General features: G+C 46.1%; 1 protein-coding gene across 6 annotated transcripts in view; it reads right to left on the reverse strand.

Moving 5' to 3' along the window:
- The window catches only part of FBXW11 (F-box and WD repeat domain containing 11), a 56,934-nt gene extending 40,158 nt beyond the window's left edge, over positions 1-16,776 (reverse strand). The window contains exons 1-4 of one of the 6 annotated variants that reach the window (XM_053956530.1): positions 16,682-16,766; positions 8,487-8,566; positions 6,049-6,156; positions 1,002-1,103 (exon numbers count right to left, since the gene is read on the reverse strand). In XM_053956530.1, coding sequence (XP_053812505.1) covers positions 1,002-1,052 — 51 coding nt within the window. In that variant the 5' untranslated portion in view covers positions 1,053-1,103; positions 6,049-6,156; positions 8,487-8,566; positions 16,682-16,766. Of the gene's footprint in view, positions 1-1,001; positions 1,104-6,048; positions 6,157-8,486; positions 8,567-16,681 lie in introns of all 6 variants that reach the window. The other 5 variants (XM_053956531.1, XM_053956534.1, XM_053956529.1 and 2 more) reach the window with 5 other exon arrangements.
- Between the last annotated feature and the right edge of the window lie 2,600 nt (positions 16,777-19,376).

A 19,376-nucleotide genomic window follows, 5' to 3' on the forward strand; every position in this document is an offset into this window, starting at 1 on the left:
AGGTTTTGAAATAACTGCTTACTCTCTAAGGTAAGACACTGATGTTCTCCAGTGGCTCACCTCAAATGCAGTGACACAAAACTCAACTGTTCATTTTCATTCACAAAAAGCAATTTCTTTTAACTACTCATTTTATACACATGAAAGACTTGAACCACTGAATAATGCTCTTATGCAAACAGACTAACCTTAAATAATCCTTGCTTTCTGCTAAAAAATGTTACATTCGGAAACACTTTGGGAAGTGCCACACAGTTACTACACACGTTCAGCATTTTCCTTCCAAGGTGAATACTGTGGGAAAAATTGTTAACTGGTCCCAAAAGCTCCCTTTTAATCATTTTCAATCCCTTCCAAAGCAATGAAGCAGCAATTCCCCATCTATAAGTTATGCAGGCTTAGCTCCAACAGCTTACTAGAAGAAAAACAACAGACAACTTAGGATTTAGTGGTTTTCTATGCAGACCAACCCCCCTACCCCCATCCCTTGTTCTTCACTTCTTAAAAGTTAAAAAAATGAGTTAACAGGGCAACCCAAAGACCCCAGGACTCCATGCTCACTATTCTGCATTCAAACACGTGCAAAGACTAAGGTAAGGCTACACCCAGGACCACACTTAGAAGCAAATAAAAAGCTTATCCTTTCTAAATTAAATCACACAAATATCACAGGTTGGTCAGTTCATTGCAATTTAAGAGAAATGGCAAAGCTCATTAGGTTATTTTTAAGTTAAACGAGAAAGCAAAAGGTAGCAGGCAACATGCAGAACTATGCTACTGTATCACAACGTCAGTATACAGGCAATAGAACACAACTCCCCCCGGCCCTACTGCACAGAAAGCCCTTGAAGAGTCACTCCTACAATGCAGTTAAGTAGAAGATTTCAGAAAAGGATGCACAAAAAACATTTAGCAGACTAAACAATTTGATTAAACAGAGTCCTGAGAGTTTAACACAAGTTCAACAGCATAACATTTACAACAAGAAAGAAGAAAGGCACCTGGAGACATCTGACACTGGGCATGCTCTGCAGGCATCTCAGTGCGCACATGCTCTCTACCAGGTTGGAGCAGCCTAGCCACAAAGACCTTGGCACAGAACACTGCAGGGTGACAAAAAGGAAGGAAGAGAAGAAGCAGTTAGATGCCACAACAAATCACTCAAGGCAGGCAACTCATTAGTATGTTAACGTGGGTACTTATCTATGTTATTTCTACATTCATCACAGTTAGCGCCAGGGTAAAATAACCACTGAAGATCCTGTTCAGCAATCAAGGACAAGCCATCCCTCTGGCCTGAGCTCCTTTTCCCCCTCTGTAACCTCGTGGCTTTAGTGCCCAGCTGAATGTTTTATGACTCCCAGCAGCAGGAGAGCTTCAGTCCACTCACACTGCTGCCCACAGCAGAGCTTCTGGGGCAGAGGCCTCACCCAGCAACCCGGCCTGGCCAAAATCCCTGCGCCCAGCTGTGCCCTGCACAGTCCCGCTGGGGACAGGAGGCCAGGAGCTGCCATTGGGCTGGCAAGGCTTTAGAATCCACCTGGCAAGCTTTGGGAATTAAGCTCTGGCAATCCCCTGTGTCTCAGCTTTCTCAAACAAACTGTGGTTCTTTTTTCTGCACTGGGACAGACAACCTGACAATGGGAGCACATTTTAGAGAGGAATCACACTTAGCTAAGTTCAAATTGCATGACCAAGTTCTGCTTAATCGAGGAATCCTAATGAACTGCAGAAAAATGCTGGAACTATAATTGAAGATATCCTAAAGCCGAAGCATCCCCTGGCTACATTTACTACTCATCCTGCCACCCGAACTTAACTACTAAATTCCCCACTGCTGACATGAGAAGTTAGGAAAAGTTTGGAGATCCCTTTTGTTTCTTTTCTGAAGCTGAAGAAATTTGATACAGATAGACTGCCCAAAACTTCTGTAGCTCCCCAATATTATTTCCCAGTTCCTTTTAAGGACAGAGCAGTACATACACCAGATAAAGTTAGGGAAAAGGATTCAATTCCTCAGCATCGAGCAGTGCACAAACTCAGCTGCAATATTTGGCACAGACTGAGCTTTCACTATTTTCCACACAGGCTTCCAATTTAGTTAAAATAGACACCAAAACTTTAAAAGAAAAGCCCCACACAGGTCAAAGCTGAAAGTGGAATAACTGGAGGTAAAGCCTCATGGAAAGCAGTTTGTGCCAGGATCAAGGAGGGGGAGAGAGCCCAGAGCACCTGAAGGGTAAAAAACTTTTGTTTCATATCTTGTGAATAAAACAGAAGGTACACCAATATTTTCATCTCCATGCTAAGGAGAGAAATTACAGCAAAACCAGCACAAGAATGCCCCTAGCAGCACCAAAACACATTGAAATTCCCTCTCTTACCCAGAGGGAAGGTGCTGATTCCACAGGGATGTCCTGTGCTATGCACTTGGCATGGCAAGAGTGGGAGCATATATCTTATGGACGGGGTAAAAATAGTCGTATCTATGTTTTAATGTATAATTCTTTTGTTAATAGTAAAACAAACCCATCATTTTCAATTACTAAAAGTTTTTAAAAGTTTATTTAATGTTTAGAGAAATGGGATTTAGCTATAAAGTAATTACTCCACTATATCTGTCATTACTTTGCATTACTTAACTTTGACATGTCTTCACACTAACACTGGAAATTTAGCTCCCAGGACACTTCTAAGACAGTCAACCAATGACAACAGGGAAACTACCTTAACTTCAAGAAGACACCAAAAAAAAAAAAAAAGAGGTTTTCATATTTTCAAAAGAGATCGGATGTACTGTTAAAACCCACTGATTGAAGATACACACTTTTATAGGTCTGTTTTTAAAAAATAAGTGTATAATTTAAGAAACTCCCTTTCCAATCTGTTTCATTCTTTGTTTCTATTTAGGACAGTATCTTCATGGTGGTTCTGCAACACTGAACCAGCAAAATTCAGGGTATTTCTGCAGGTGTTAATTAAAGCCCAAAAACATTTTTAAACATAGAGGCCTGATAAAAAGAAAAAAAGTCACTTTGCTCACGTGACTTAACAAAAGTCATTGATAAAAACCACAGCAAACTCCTCTCCTGAGATGTTCGGATCTAGTGTAAAAAGCCGTGCATAATGTTTATAATGAATCTGCACCTGTAGATGTCCACAAATGATAAGCTAAAAATCACTGGTTTAGAGGTTATTATGTGGGGGAGTTTAGGAACTACTCTAGCTAAATAAACTGAATTTTGAGTGCTTAAGAGAAAAATGGGTAACTTCAGAACATTTTTAAAAATTTAATTCAAAATGCATTAGACACCGAGGCCATTTCCATGCCAAGGTTAAGCCACACAAAAACCTTTTCACAGCATTACAAAACTCTGCATGAAAGGCTTTACAAAAACTCCCTGGACACTCAGCTGCAGCATTGCTATTGCACAATGCTACAAATTAAATATTGTGTCCCACTTCACACCGAAACAGGAACGTGCAAATATTTGTGTGCTTCCCTGACATGTTATTGCTTGACCCTGTCGTGAATAAAAGCTTAACAATGTTCCAAAGGCTTCACCGTGCACTGCTCCTTCTTTTGACAGGAGCCCAGGGAGGTGCAGCACCATTTAATAAAGTCTGGGAAGGGGAAAGTGCCAATGGCCAATGGGCACAGAATTAAATGAGAACACAGAGATCAGAACTGCACAGGTTAAGGTAAGGCCAACTGAAATTTGGCCTAAACTCAGATTTTAAGGGATAAGGTAATTAGCAATGCAGAGCGTTAACTACCTCACATTCTGAGGGCTGTGGATCACCTGGAGGTCCTGTTTGCAGAGCTGAGAGGGGCTTTGAGTCCCAGGGCAAGGAGGGAACAGACACAGAAACTCATTCTGATCTCTTCAATGCCTTGTGCTTGCAAATATTCGTACTCTAATTTTATTATTAGATGATGGATGCTAATTCCATACACAAAGAACTGCTTTGGTGGTCTAGCCCCAGGAATTACATTTCAAGCTTTATGTTTCAATCTTAAATCTCAAATTTAAGCAGCCTATACAAAATGCTGCAATCCCAGAGAAACATGGAAATCGTCAGTGAAAAGGGAAGATGCTTCAATGTCTTTAAAACTCAAATGTTAAGAACTTCTTATATTAATAGCAAAGCACACAGCCGTGTGCATCCAATAAACCAACTTTGTAGCTGGGAACTTTTAGGAGGGAGATATAAAAAACACCCTCTGGGGCCCCGAACTATCCAAAGTTTTCCTTTATCTGGTTACAGGTTACAACATGGCCTGGTTAAAGCAGTGTAACATGCCCAGAAATCGTTTCTTTCAGTGCATCTGATATTGTCACACAGAAATCCTCACACTTTTGTATCCCTTAAAAAAACCTCACACATTTATCCTCTAAAGCCCATTAAATTGCTCAAGAAATGCCTATAGCCTGTATTTCTGATGGAATTAGAACACCTTTGCAACCCAGGCATGGCAATATTGCAGTGTCATAACCAAGAATGACAGCATTTACATAACCCACACTTATGCTGAAAGTTTTATAAAATATCAAAATTATGACCTCAGAATTTTTCACTGCATTCATTTTATTTATACAAGATAATTTAGGGACTCCAAATTTTTTTGTGTGTTTACAGCTTAGGAAATTCTGGTCTTAAGGCAAAAATATGCAAAAAAGATGCAATCAAATAACCTCAACCTTCACTGTCAAATTTTTTTTCAGATTTTTAGCTGTAAGGAATTCACATGCTACTGAAAACTGGTGATTTGCTGGTTAGTTTACTTTGATTTAGGCCTGGACAAACACAATTGCTATTTATTTCCACTAACACTTAATCCTGATAATTTTATGGGTAAGAGGTGCTAATTAAACCCTTCTCCAAGGCTGGGGGCTCAGTTTAATGCAGCCCAAGAGGTGCTCTTAAAAGCCAACTTGGATTTGAGGGCAGTCTGACGGTCGGGAAAGCCTTATGCTCCCACCTCCAACTTAATGACAAGCTCAGATCTCCTCAAAAATCAGCATTAACCACACCAAGACATAAAAAATATGAACAGCAACACTGTTTCAAGGTCTTCATTATTATTTTACACTCGGCAGGAATAGCAGCCAGCTCCACCTCCCTCTCGGTTTGCATGCTGGGATTTCCTCCAGATCTGACCTGGTGCTTTTCCTGTTCAGGCTTCAAACAGTGCCAAGCAGAGCAGTGGTGAAGCCGTGGGCTGGGAATGAGTGTGCACAAGTGGGAAAGCAGAACATCCAAGGTCTGTGTGAACACTGAGTGGAACATGCAGGGAGCAGGGACACAAGCTTCCCCAGGGACAGCCCGGCTGGCAGGGGATGGTCCCTGCACATCCCTGGAGGTACAGACACGAGTGCCTGACCAACAGGAGCACTCTGGACTCCTCCTGCTGCCACCCAGAGCCAGGCTGTGCCCAGGGAGATGCCCTGTGCCCACGTGCTCCACACAAGTCTGTTGGAATCGGTGCCATCACATCACTACCTTCCCCATGGCCAAACGCAACCCCACTGGGCCTGGGGGTTTCGGAAGGCTGTTGGAGCACCATCCATACAACACATTTCCACACTCCAGGGAGTTTTACATGTGCATTCCAGCAATCTGCTTCCATTTCAACAGAACTGGACTCCCAGGTCAACAAAGTTTTTTCATATGTAAGTTACTCCGGCATTTATTTCTGTCCTTCCATGAGCTACAAATGCAAAAAATTAATTTCTCATAAATAAATACCCACAGAGTGGAAAACTCATTTTAATTTGTGAAAAATTTTTTACTCTTCTTTTACTGCTATTAGATCATTCTAAAAAAAATAGGTAACCAATAGCTGAGTCACAGTGCCATTAGGAAAATCAATTTAGCCAAATCATTGCCATTCACAAAAAAAACTGCTCAATGGAACAACCTTCCAACAGCCATTCGAGATCTGCACATAAGCTCTTGCATTTGGGGAAAAACACTAAGTGAGGAATGAGGAAATTTAAAGCAAGACAAGGGAAAAGAATTGATCAGATAAATTCTCCTTATTACCACAGCGATGCTCTAGACAGGACACTGAATTCACAGGAGGCTGATGGATAACGCTGTCCCACTCTGCTCCTGAAGATCAAAGCGTGTGTTTGCTACACACAGTCAATGCTACAAAAGAATATGGGTTCAGTGGAGAGAAGATTAAATGCTTTCTTTGAATAGAATAACCATCTTACTCTATTATAATTTATTAATCAGGATAAGACTCATGAGATGCAGCAGCTCATTTTCAAGAAGATACAAAGGACTGGGAGAAAATCCTAAGATGTTTGCGTAAGTCACTCCGAACATTAACTGAAATAATCTCAATTTTCCAAAATACACAGCATTTAGATTAGCCCTTGTTTCATTCATGTACTTACACCCTGAGTCCTGCAGTTGTGTGATACACCTTTCAGCACTAACATCCCCTGTGTTACACTAAAAAGGCCATTTCTAAAACAAAACACTTTCTTCTGCTCTCCTGCAGCAGAACAGGGACTTGCAGACATCTCCAGCCAGCAGCTCAGGGCAAATCCTGAGAGGGCAACACGGACCCAGCACTGCCAATCACACAGCAGAAACTTGCAGGGCATCAAACAGAAAAAAATGTGGCTGAAACTTGTCTAACATGTTAAAAGCTGTCTCAGACCCTTAGGTTTTCAAGGCTGAGGCCTAACAGAGCTAACAATAAATCCTACGACAGCCAAGGCAGGGTGGAAGCATCGACAAGTTCCGATGCCTGTGGAGGCTGGGCTGCCAGGAACAAACCCAGGATTCCCAGGCAGGGCTGCACAGGTACACTGCCACAGCTCTGAGAGCTGCCTCACATTGCACTTTCTGAAATGTAACATTCAGAACACAGGCAAGAGCAAAGCCTCCAACCTGCTCAGCTCTACAGCTGCCTTTGTAGGGCTGGCTGATGTTTCCAAAAGTTAAGCAATATTAAATAAATTGAGGATCTTGATCAGCAGGAGCACTCATTTATGCTTCCTCTTTTTTTCCCCGCTCAGTGTATTTTAAATTATTTCCTCTTTTCAGTTTTCATCACTAAAGTTTGCTTCTGCCTCCCTGTTCTTTCGTTTTAGAAAAAGGCACACCCTGAACAGCAAATATTCCACAGAAAGACATTATTTTACAGTTTTAACTCCAAAGTGAGTCTGATGGCTTTGTGGAACAAATTGAATTTGATACTAGATGAGAATGCAAGAAATGTGTCAGTCTAAGGTTAATAAGTAGATTCTTAGATTCTCCCTTAGATTCTCCCTCTGGTTTATTTAAAAGAGTCACACTAAAACAGACTTCTCCGCCCTAACCAAATAAAATTCAACCACTCGAAAAATCAAACCAGGAAACAACAGCACCCTTTCCACAATTTATTATAAATCTACTTATCAATTAAATTCAAATATAACTTTGGCACAAAATACCACACCAGCAAAACAAATGCAGAATTAAAACCATGCATGAGATCAACTGCACCTACAGAGTTTCTGCTACAGGAGGTTAGATACTGAAGCATCACCATTCACTGCAGTAACTGCCTACAAAGGAGAACATACAAAGGCTGAGCATGACTGCTGTTACTGTCCACAGGAATCCAGGTACATTGTTTCACAGTGACTTTAGAAATATATTGCCAAGTCCATCAAAGCACAGCTTACAGTAAAGCTGGGTACTGGGAGGTGCATCTCTCCCATTCACACCAGATGCAATACTGAACTTACCTAATTTTGTTTTCCTTACAGCCAGGGACCCAGTTTGCCTTCCTGAGGCAAACACTTTCCAAACCAGTCTCCAAGACAACCTTTTGTAGCCTTTTGCAGGCATCCCAAATCTCAGAAGAATGTGACTCTGAGTACAATGGCTCTCTCCTACTCTGAAATAAACCCAGTGTCACTGTGAGGCTCCTCCTGCCACCCCTGCCCTACACCTGTCCCAAAACAGCTGGGCCAAACCTTCACACTGACAGCTCAGGAAGGGTTTGGGACACTGACTCCAAGTGCTGCCCACAACAGAATTTCAAATGGCATTTCAGCAGGAAAAGCTACAGGAAATTGTCCTAGGAATAACCAGAAAAGTTCTCTCCAGTTCTGATGGACCCATCAGAGGACAGGGACCGAACTCAGAGCTGGGACCTTCCTGAACTCCACGGAGAGCCCGAGACAGTCACTGGCAAGACTGCTCTCCCCTTCAAAAAGCAGGTTGTGGTGGCCAATGGCTCTGTGCCCGTTCCTGCACACACAGAAGTTCACCTCGTGCTCCCAGGCCTGTGCTCCACAGCAGACTGGCAATTCCCTCCAGTATCTCCTGGCCATGCCCTGTCTGACTCAGCTCAGCAGCTGATTCCCTGTGCCCTAACACTTGGGGGACATAAAGCAGTTAAAGCAAGGGACTGAATGTGCGGACAAACTCATCTAAGCAGAAGCAGCAAGATATAGTACAGGGTGACTTCTTACCTGAAACTTTGTTTCTGGGCTTCAGATCCACCAATCCAGAATGAAAGGGGATTCGAATGGGTTTTCCTTCTCAGACTTGTCTGTTAAAAGAGAGCAGCCAATCATCTTCAGCTTGGTGTATCTACTTCTTTCTTGAACGAAATCCCAATTACTGCTAATGCTGTTAGAGGCAGCCCAGGCACCTGCCCAGCCCAGGACGGACTACGTTAGTGGGGTTGTCGGATTGGTGGATCTAAGACAGAGAAACGCATTTACAGACAAGAAATTGCTCCTTCCCTTAGCCTGGGTCACCCAAACAAGTGTTTTGGGGTACAGCTCACTTTGCTAAGATTAAGGAAGATGAGAAGAAGCTACAACACAAATAACAAAGCGAGTCCTGAAGCTTCAACCACCAGCTCACACCTTGCAGGCCTGCTCCAGGAACACAGGTTTGCACAACAGCCCGATGCAGTTCTCCTGATCTGCCATAAACATCCTCTAAAGCACTTTACTGCAATGATTACTTCCTTGTTTCCAGGCTCAAAATGACCTCATTTGCCTTACACGCCTGCAGCACAAAGATGGAGTTGTCAAGACGCTCCTGATCAAAACAACAGCATTGTATTCAGTACATTTGCAGTACTGCTGTGTCTCTGGAAAACAATCTAGAGCCAGAAGAGAGTAAGACACTGTACACTACTCCTGAGACAAGAAACTGCCACCTCTTGCTAAGCAGGGAGATAAAAGGCCTCCAGCCAGTCCTGCCAGCAGCACAGTGAGAGTGTGACTACTTTAAAGCAGCTAAAAAGTGACACCTCAGAGAAGATGCGGTCTGCAGAAAACTCACACTCCACGTGCAACAGAAAGCTCAGCCTACAGAGACCAAACCACGCAACTTCCACCAAGAGCTTCAAAAACTTTGGGCCACGGCCTACAGAGCTTCCCCTACCAGCAGTGAGAACACAATGCTGCAATATCCCCAGAGGAACTCATCACCACCCCCTCTCACCCTCTCTGCTCTGCAGCCCCTCCAGAGAGCTGAACCTCAGCCTCCACTGCTGTGGCCCACGTCTCAATCTCCAGCAATTCACAGAAGGGTGGAAAAACTGCCACTGTCTCCAGCTGTGCCAAGAAACCATTTCCATGAGAACAGGACTGTCCCTGACTGCCCACAGCTCCTTAAAGAAAGGAGCATCTTCATGGTGGGGTGATTTCCTGCTTTTCAGCCACTGGCAAAGGCAGTCAATCCCAGGGCAGCATTTCAAGGACAAAGCAGCGCTGTAGGCCCAGTACCATGTCCAATGCATGATTTTTAAGGCTGCCAAGGAAAGTGCTAGGATGTCAAGGCATATGACTCAGAATTTTCAGAGTACAACACAGCTCAGCAAGAAGCCAGCTATCAAATTATATAAATGTACTGATTTGCCAAGTCACTGCAGAGCCAGCAGGGTGCTGGAAGGAGAGGCACTTCTCCAGGAAGCCAAACCTTAACATTATTTGCAAGTGTAACAGCTCAGGTCTGATTTTTGTCTCCAGAAGGACTGGCGTGCTGGAGACAGCCTGAATAACAAGTTTCCCTGGCTAGTCCTCCCCTGCCCTATGAGAATTGCTAACGAGATTCTCTATCAAGTCCAAGCTGGAACTTACTAAGTTTTGCAAATTCTGAATATAGATTTTCAAAGAGATTTAGGCATTTTTGTCTGAAAATCAGAAATTGGCTTCACTGCAAAAGTTGGAAGACTTGACAACAGCCCCATCATGCAAACCATGCTGAAATACACGAGCTCACACCTCTCAAAAAGGCAAACAGTGTACATTGGCACAACTTTTGTACCAAAACTCCCATTCAAGAACTCCTCAACAGAATGAAACTCAGAGCAAACTTGTAACACTGAATATATATATTTATATATAGTGATTCTCCTCCTCTAAGTCAATGAGTAAACCAAAATTCTGTAGTGTTGCCAACAGCTTGAAGTTGACCCAAAAAGCTTTTTTTGTCATTTTACCCAGAAAACACATCACTCCCTATTCCTAGCAAGCAGGTCCCTACCTACATCTTACAAATTTCCATTTGTATTCATCCCACAAACGGGCCCAGGAAGCTGAACTACTCTTTGATCCCACACAAAACTGTTAATTTCCTGGGGTTGAAGTACAAGGATGCAAGTCCTGCGGGGATGTGGATTAACAAAGCACCAAAGAAACAACATGTCTTCAAATGTTCCCATTGTTAATTTAGCCTGCATGAGAAGCAAATTAAGTTTTCAGAAAGAGTCAGTGCTTTTCGTTGTTAAAACACCAATGGCATTGCGTTATTTTTGCATTATCTGCTCTCGGTCATGCATTGCTCATATTGGGAAATGTGTGGAAGTGGCACAGGAAAACGGAGTAGGCTGTCAGATGTCACACCGCTGAGCTCATAAATACATCAATAAACTGGGGAAGGAAGGGAATTTCCAGAAAAAAAGTGGATTTTCTGTGAATAACGATGCCATAAAAATCAAATCATGAAATCAGATTATGTAACAACATAAACAGTGGCATCCGTACAACAAAGACATCGCCCAAGGAAAAAGCTAGAAGGAAAGAATTGTTACCCATCAGCATTAATTTAAACAACTCAGTCAATATTCTCATTTTCCTTCAATTAATTTTCTGCCCTGCAACAAAAAAAAATTCCTTGTCACAGAGCAGCCCTCTCATAAGCACAGTCTCTTGTTCTCTCCCACACATCATTCCTCTCACATTGGCACATTTGCTGCAACATCCATTTCATCTGAAAGCCATCAGCAATCTCCCTGAGCACGCTGCTGCACAAGCACTCAGAGGTGCCCAGGGACAGGCAACTGGAAATGCCAAAGCACCAGTGACCTCTGAACTGCAAGGCAATAAACTCAGCACACGCAGAGACACACAGCAAGCTGATTTAACAAGCAACAGAGGCGTTTTAGAAAACACGAAATGAAATGAAAAGGTACATCCATCCTTCAAAGAACATTCCCAGGTCTCTCTGAAGGTACAGCTTGTAACAAGGCAGGTTGTTCTGCTATGATGCTGCTCACAACACTCCTCAGTGACCCAAATCTTAGCAGTGCTCAAAGCTCTGTATCCTGAGGGACACCGACAGCACTGTCTGACACGCAGCAAAGGCAGATGGGCTTTTCAAAGCAGCAACCCCAGAGCACTTCAGAGAGGGCAGCTGCACCCACAGCAGCTGCCTGCAGAGACAGGATCTCATTCCACACGGACACCTGGACAGGGATTTACTCCTGGCCCCCAGGCAGAGCTCTGGGGCAGCCCGTGGAGCCAAAAGCTGCCTGATCACACTCACCCAGAGGAGCCCTGCACATGTTCCAGGCTGCAGGGAACTTCCTCTGCTGCACCTCACTAGCTCAGCACCAGGCAGAGCTTGGAGAACTGTCATGTTAGAAAATGTAACTGCATTGTGAGGTGAGAAATCTCTGAGTCTGGAATGAGATTTAAAAAGCCTCTGGTTAAACACCAGGGCTCAGTCTCCCCAAGAATTGGTAACTTCCTTTCATTAAGAACCAAAAACAATTTAGTTTCAGAAGTTCCCCCACAACTGGCACATCTGCAGCTTTCCTTCACCTGAATAATCTGATGGCTACTGCCACCATCATCACAAACCTCAGATAACTTTACACACTTCTGTATCTTTATAGCTTCCTTCCCTCTGCCATCTCATTTCCCCAATCAAGCCATTTCTTCAGCTAACCTTCCCAAAAGATAAAGCTTTCCACACTCCTTTGTCCACTTCCCTCTTTTCACTACTCCACTGGCTCTGAGTGCAGTTGCCTTGCTCTAATTCATATTCTTAAGTTCTTCCTTCCCATTTTCTGCACCGCTGCCAAAGTCACAGCAATATCTTCTCTTCAGATTTGCATCCTTCCTCTGCAAGGCACTCTCTGAAACAGGATTATCATTCTGAGAACCTGGCAGCAGCACACACCTCACATCCCCTGCCCCAAGGCTCATCCCAAGGCTGTGCCTTTCTCAAATCCATCCCACCACCACCTCTTTAGCTGTTTGTTCCAGCCATTACCTTTTTCCCCATGTATGAAACCCTGCATGCTTTACTGTCCAACATGCAGCTCTCGACACTGCTCATTTAGCTACTGAAGATTAAAAAAAGATACCAGCAAAGCAAACAGATTGTTATCCTGCTGAAGAAAGCATATCAAGGTTACACACAGGTTTACAAATGCCTTACTAACACTCCATCTACTCCCAGGCTTCAATTAAGAGCCAGTCACATTTCAGCTAGAACAGTACCTCCTTTGTTTCAGCTGCAAAGATGATCATTGCCTGTATCTGTGTCACTACAAAAGTCAACTCTTTGAAGGATTCCTCCAAGAGTATGTGAAAAAAAAAAAAAAAAAAAAAAACCACAAATCCAACTGCCTGCTTGGCTTGCAATGACTGAGACAGGGAAGAAAAAAGCCAGAGCACTATAGCCCTACTGAGGTCTATATACAGCAGCTGTATTTTAGCTTCCAAGCAGAATGTTGGGATTTATTTTTCACTTTAAATAGTTTATGGGCACAACCATGTCCAGTTGCAGTAACCCAAGGAACTTCAGTACTCCTGGAGTGATTTACAGCAGGAGCTGCTGCTGCTGCTCAGGCAGGCCTGTGTGAAACGCTTCCTTCTCAGACTGGTACCTCTGAATTGAACACCTCCACCTCACATCAAAGTCCTGCCACAAGAAACAGAAAGATTTTTGGCAAGATATTCAATTATAATTCCTCATTTATTATTTACTGAGGTACTTAAACACTGGACACTTTTAGGAGAGCCAGAGAGAACCATTCTAGACACTGAAGGCCATGTGTTAGGAAGATTATTTCCATATATATAACTTCAAGATACAAACGATAGCAGCGTGAACAAGTGCTTGCCCATTTTATTCCCGGGCATGGCCTTTTCCCAAACCTTTTCATGCTCCTACCACATAGCACTGAATACTGAATTTAACCTGCCAGCACAGGGACCTGTGTTTTTTGAGCAGCTTGGGCAGCAAGGCCACAGTGAAACATGAGGGGCATAAGCTCAGTGAGTGGGAGAATTTCCACACAGCTGGATTCCTGCTCAGGAGCCATCTCCTGTAGGTGGCTGGTGGGTACAGGAGCCTGGGAGCAGCAGATTTACTTTGTTATGCCATCCACATCTCATAGTGCACAGTTCACCCCACAAATGTATAAAAAGCCTCCCAAACTACGTGCCACACAGATGTATTCTGTTACAACCACCTCAGTACAACCTAAGCAGCTAACACCCCCCACACTGTGAAAGCTGCTGGTAACACTAAATAACAATTATGGAAAGCTTCCTGGGAAAATTAAGAACACAGGCTTTCAGCACATACTGAAGGTAAACGCAAATCACAGGGTTGATGCAACTGAACATGGATTTCTACACAACTCGGATCTTTAGGTAACAAAACTTACTTCACAAAGCATTGTACTTGGTTCTTTAAAAGAGCAAAAAGGTCACAGTTATCTAATTTCGCTGAGAAAATCAAAACCAGGGGCAGAAAGAGCCCTTTCAATGAGTGGCCCTCCATCTGTTCTGGATTACCTCCTCACTCCTCAGTTGCCTGCTGACACCCAGCATTTCCCTGAGCTCACGACTGAACCAGCCCCAACCCTGCGAGGCACCGTGAGCCTCAGCCTGGGCAAACCAGGCTTAACTGGCAGTCCCAGTTAAGCTCGAGGGTATCCCACCCAAATAGGTGGGCACCACCTGCACGTGGAAGCTGTGGAATGCCATCACTCAATGCTCATCCCCCTGGGAATGACTAAGGACAGGATCCACAGAAGCAGCACACAGCACGGGAAGCCTTCAGCTGATCTGAGGGACACAGCGGCTTGGGAATACTCACTTCACACAGCAAATCAAAGTTGTCACTCTGAAACCTTGAAATATTTCTCTGAGATTCCAGCCTTAAAAATAGAACAGTATTATTTCCATGACTGATTTTCCTTTAAATAAATGCAAATGATCAATCCAGGGAAGGCACAGTTGAGGTCTAGAGCAGCATGTTCTGAAACTTACATGCAATTAACATGTTGACACATTACCTCTTGTTTATCAGCCCCTCAGAATTACAGTGTATTTGCTCCTCAGAACTTTCAGATCACACATTTGCTCCTGTACAAATGTGTAAATGTACATTTACTACAAATTCATCCCTGGCACTGGAGGGAAGCAATGCACCAAACCCCATCTCCCTGATCAAGGAGAGGTATAAAACATCTGCTTTTAGGAATCTGGAACACTCTTAAAAAGAGCAGCATCCCCCTAAGCCTGCCAGGCAGGGGAGATCCTGGGTTTGGGATGTTTCCCACAGCACCGACTCCCACTTTTCCAGATCACAAAGAATTCCCCAACAGGGAACTCAGGCCAAACAGCTTCTGCCCTGTGGATTCAAACCACTCTCCTGGAGAATTTCCCCTTCTGCACCACATCAGAAGGCAAAACCTCCACATCTGCATTTAGGAGTGATTTTCAATGCTTTTAGGGAAACATCTCCATTCAAACACAAGTGATCCTGTGCAAGCCTGCACTAGGTTAACATTAAATTCAACTACATTGTAAAGAGCACCATTTTCTCCTGGAAACCACAGTATTAACTGTTCATCTTACTCAATTTTTATATTTATCCATTTCTTATGAAAGAGAGAAAAGTGTATGTCTAAAACCTACTACTACATACTAAACCTCCTACTAACCCCACTGATATTTGCATGGATTAACACATTTCCCAGCTCCAGCAAGTGGAGGATACAACACTCATCAGCAAAAGTCCCATTTGCTTCCTCCTGATACAACCTGGCCACAAAGAGGAGACTGAAATGGGAGAGCACTTGCTAAAACACAAAAGTGGTTTTTGAAAGTTGAGGGAGCCAAACCTTCCAGCTCCAAATGCTACTTGAGCACCTCACAGAACCCAAAGCTGAGGAGTGTTGGTGACTGTTCCACCAAAGAAAAAAACCACCAGAGCACAATTCCCGGGAATTTAAGAGGCATCTCTCTGGGAGGCTGGTCCTGAGCCCGACAGAGCTGTCGCAGCCTTGCCCTCCCTGCTGAGGGCACTGATGGCTCTGATGCCCCCCAGGGCAAGGGCGAGATCACAGGGCCAGGGGAGGAGGCTCCCTAGGAACTGCTTTTAAGCCCCTGCCCTCAGTGATCAGTAAAATTAATGAAAGATACACAAAGGCTTTGTAGGTTCCCCTTTTTCTTTTTCATTTTATTTCTGCTTTTTGAGATCAAATAGCACATTTAAAGAAAGTTCATATTTTCTGGATCAGGTAGTTTAGCAACAACTTCACTGGCTAAAAACCACATTTATGTCTCCACTGAACCCAGCTCACCTTCAGAGTGCCTTAAAGGGAAATTATTTGCATTTTGCCCCTCAGTTCTGGAGAATTGTATGAAATTTTGTATGTGAGAGCAAATTACACTTAGGAGGAAAAGCAATTATGCTTATAACAAATAAATTAGAAGATATTTACCAATTACTATTCTCTCTCAGCTCCTAACTTAATTTTATTCATGCCTAAATGCAGTAAAACGAGGGGCCTCTGATATTTGCCTATAGAGATCTAATTTGTTTATATTAAAAAAAAAAAAAAATCAACACCTCTTTCTACTGCTCCCACCTGGCTGCCTCTCCACTAACGCGAATTTAGCGGCGTAAGCGTTAATTAGGAGACTAACCAATACTCCAATTAGGTCTCGTTAGGCAATTCCGAGTGTGCTGGACCGGAGCTGCAGCAGCGGTGCTGCCCCGGCCCGGGGCCCCGAGCCTCCCCGGCGGGGTCTGATCCGCCCCCGTGGGCGCGGAGGGGTCCGGCCGGGCCCGGGAGCATTTCGCTTTCGGTTCGTGCCCCCGGCCCGGCCCTGCCTCCTGCGAGGGTTCATTGCAGTTATTTATTTATTTTCAATGAAACCGAGGTGCTCGTGGCGCCCCGGGCGGGCCGCGGCAGCGCGGCGGAGGCGGGAGCGAGTGGATCTCCCCGCGGAGACAGCGCGGCCGGGCCGGGGCCGAGCACGGGCCCGGCACAGCCCCCGCAGAGGCGGCGCCGGACCCCGCGGGCCGGGCGCGCCGGCGGGGCCTGAGCCGGGGGGGGGGGGGGGGGGGCGGGCGACAGGGGACGTGAGGTTGTGCGCGGGGGCGAGGGGTGACTCACCATGAGCTCGATGGTCTTGTCCTCGATGACCGAGTCGGGCTCCATCGCGGCGGCCGCTCCGCTCCGCCTGCCCGGCCCGGCCCCGCCGCCGCCCCGCGCCCGCCAGGCCCCGCCGCGGCCCGCCCGCCCCCGCCGCACGCACGCGCGCGCGCGCGCTGCGCCCGCCGCGACGTCACGGCGCTCGCGGAAGGGGCGCGGCCCCGGCGCGCTTGGCCCCGCCCCCTGGGGAGCTCCGCGCTGCCCATTGGGCACGGGCGGCGCGCGGGGGGTGCCGGGAGCGGCGGGGCCTGGCGCGGGGGGCGGCCTGAGGGACCCACACGGGAACGGGAAAGGGAACCGGAAAAGGAACGGGAAAGGGAACGGGAACGCGAAATGGAGCGGGAAGAGGAGCGGGAACGGGAAAGGGAACGGGAACGCGAAATGGAGCGGGAAAAGGAGCGGGAACGGGAAAGGGAAAAGGAGCGGGAACCGGAAAGAGAACGGGAGCAGGAGCAGGAACGGGAGCCAGCGCCTCCGAGGGACGGCGGAAGCGCCCGGGGCCGCCGAGCCGCCTCTCCCGCGCTGCCGGGGCAGAACCGTGTGGGAAGGGCCAAGGCGGGGGTTTGGTGCTGGACGCTGGGGGATCGAAGGCTTGGGGAGCGCCTTTGAGACTCGCCTCTATCGGCTCCCTCCGGGCCCTGGCACAGGGTGCCCAGAGACGCTGTGGCTGCCCCTGGATCCCTGGCAGTGCCCAAGGCCAGGCTGGGCAGGGCTGGGAGCAGCCTGGGACTGTGGGAGGTGTCCCTGCCATGGCAGGGGTGGGATGGGATGGGGATGCGGATGGGGATGGGGATGGGCTTTAAGGCCCTTTCCAGCGCAAACCATTCTGGGATTCTGTGATACGTGGACTCAGGAGATGGCTCTGCACGTTATCCTGTCTACCTAATAAACATTCTATTTAGTAAGTCCTAATCTATGCCTTAGGCTTGGTCTTGCTGGCACCACTGGGCATTTCCATGTAGCTGACCTCAACCCTTGGCAATGAGCAGCTTATTCAGCCTTTAGGGTGTAGATCCTGCTGGCAAACTGTGCCTGTGCCACAGGAGCCACGGAGCTCAGGTGCTTTGGGGACCAAGGCCACTCAGGCTGCCCTCTGACCACGCAGCAGGGACCAGCTGCAGCCATAGGCATTGGAAATTGGATGCAAATCTGTCCTAAGCAGCAGCGTGCTGTGACAGCACAGCATTGGGCTTGCTGTGAAAATGGACCTGGAACTTCCTGCTAAGCACTTTTTTCTGCTACCTGTTCAAATCTCTGCCAAATGGTGAAGAGATGGAGGATGAACAAATGGAAATGGTGCAAAGTCCTTTCTTACTGACAGCTCACCTGTTCCACAGGATGTTGGCGTCAGCAGAAATGTCCTTCACCCACTCAAAATCGCTTAGAACAATACTTACCCTGAGGTCTAAACCCTTTCTAGAGCATTTAAAAGGTAAAGCAAGAGCTACAAATGGCCCTCCCCACCAAACCCCTGCTGCTGCTCACAGCCTGGGGGTGACAAATAGATGTGCCCCAAAAGCTGCCCCATTTCCATTCATGGGGACAAAGCCAAACCCGGAGATGGCACTGCCCCAAAGTGAGGCCACCCAAACTCACCCAGGGGTGCCCACAGCAGCACTGCCCCTCACCCTGACACCCCATTGCCATGGAAAATCCATCCTGTTCCTGCCCAAACCTGGGCCCCCGCTGCCTGCTGAGCTAGACCCTTCCCCCTTCCCATCACAGCCCCAAAGGAAGGACTTGCAGGTGGAATTGTACCCATTGTGTAACACCCCCACACAGGTGGCACTGAGAAAGGTGGGACAAAATCCAGCTGCGTTCTGCTGTCCCTGGGATCAGCCATTTGCTCTGGACATCAACCAAGGCAGCAGAGATTTGTTTGGGACATCAAAGTAAAAAATCAGCATGTCTCAGTCTAAATATACCCAGGGCAGGGATTTGCTGACAGCACAGCGCTCCTGGTGCTTTCCAAAGCACAACCTGGTGTTCTGAGTACGGGAAGGATTCCCAGGGCAAAGGAAATGAGGAGAAAATGAAAAAGAGAAAAAGGGAGGAAAATCTTCCATTAATTTGTACAAAGGGTAAATGAGTTTTGCCATCCTGGCAGTTCCAAGGGTTCCTGCACCATGGCAATGGATGCTGCACATCAGGATGGGTCTCATTCTGGCAGGAGATGTCAGATGGAATTGGAGTTTCTGCAATCCGCTCTTAATGGTGTGGTAAAAGCAATTCCTATGATGTGAGAGAAGGAGAAAAACATAGAAATTAATTAAGGAAAGCATCATAAAAACATCAAATGTTTTGCCTTTAGTGTGGAACACTAAGGAAAGCAGGAGTGGGGATATCAACCTCTGTGCCTGTAAATTAAAATTGTTTCTGACCAACTCACAACGTAAAACCTCATGAGGACTGAGCAACATGTCCAAGGCATAATAAGATTAAAAAACAGGTTTTGATAAATTTATTCTGAGATAGAAACTCACTGGGAAAGAGTTGGTCCCAGGAGGAGCAGCTGAGGGAGCTGGGAAGGGGCTGGAGCCCCAGGAGAGGCTGAGGGAGCTGGGAAGGGGCTCAGCCTGGAGAAAAGGAGGCTCAGGGGGGACCTTGTGGCTCTGCACAACTCCTGACAGGAGGGGACAGCCGGAGGGGTCGGGCT

Source organism: Vidua chalybeata, chromosome 15, assembly GCF_026979565.1.
Source record: "Vidua chalybeata isolate OUT-0048 chromosome 15, bVidCha1 merged haplotype, whole genome shotgun sequence".
Taxonomy (NCBI): domain Eukaryota; kingdom Metazoa; phylum Chordata; class Aves; order Passeriformes; family Viduidae; genus Vidua; species Vidua chalybeata.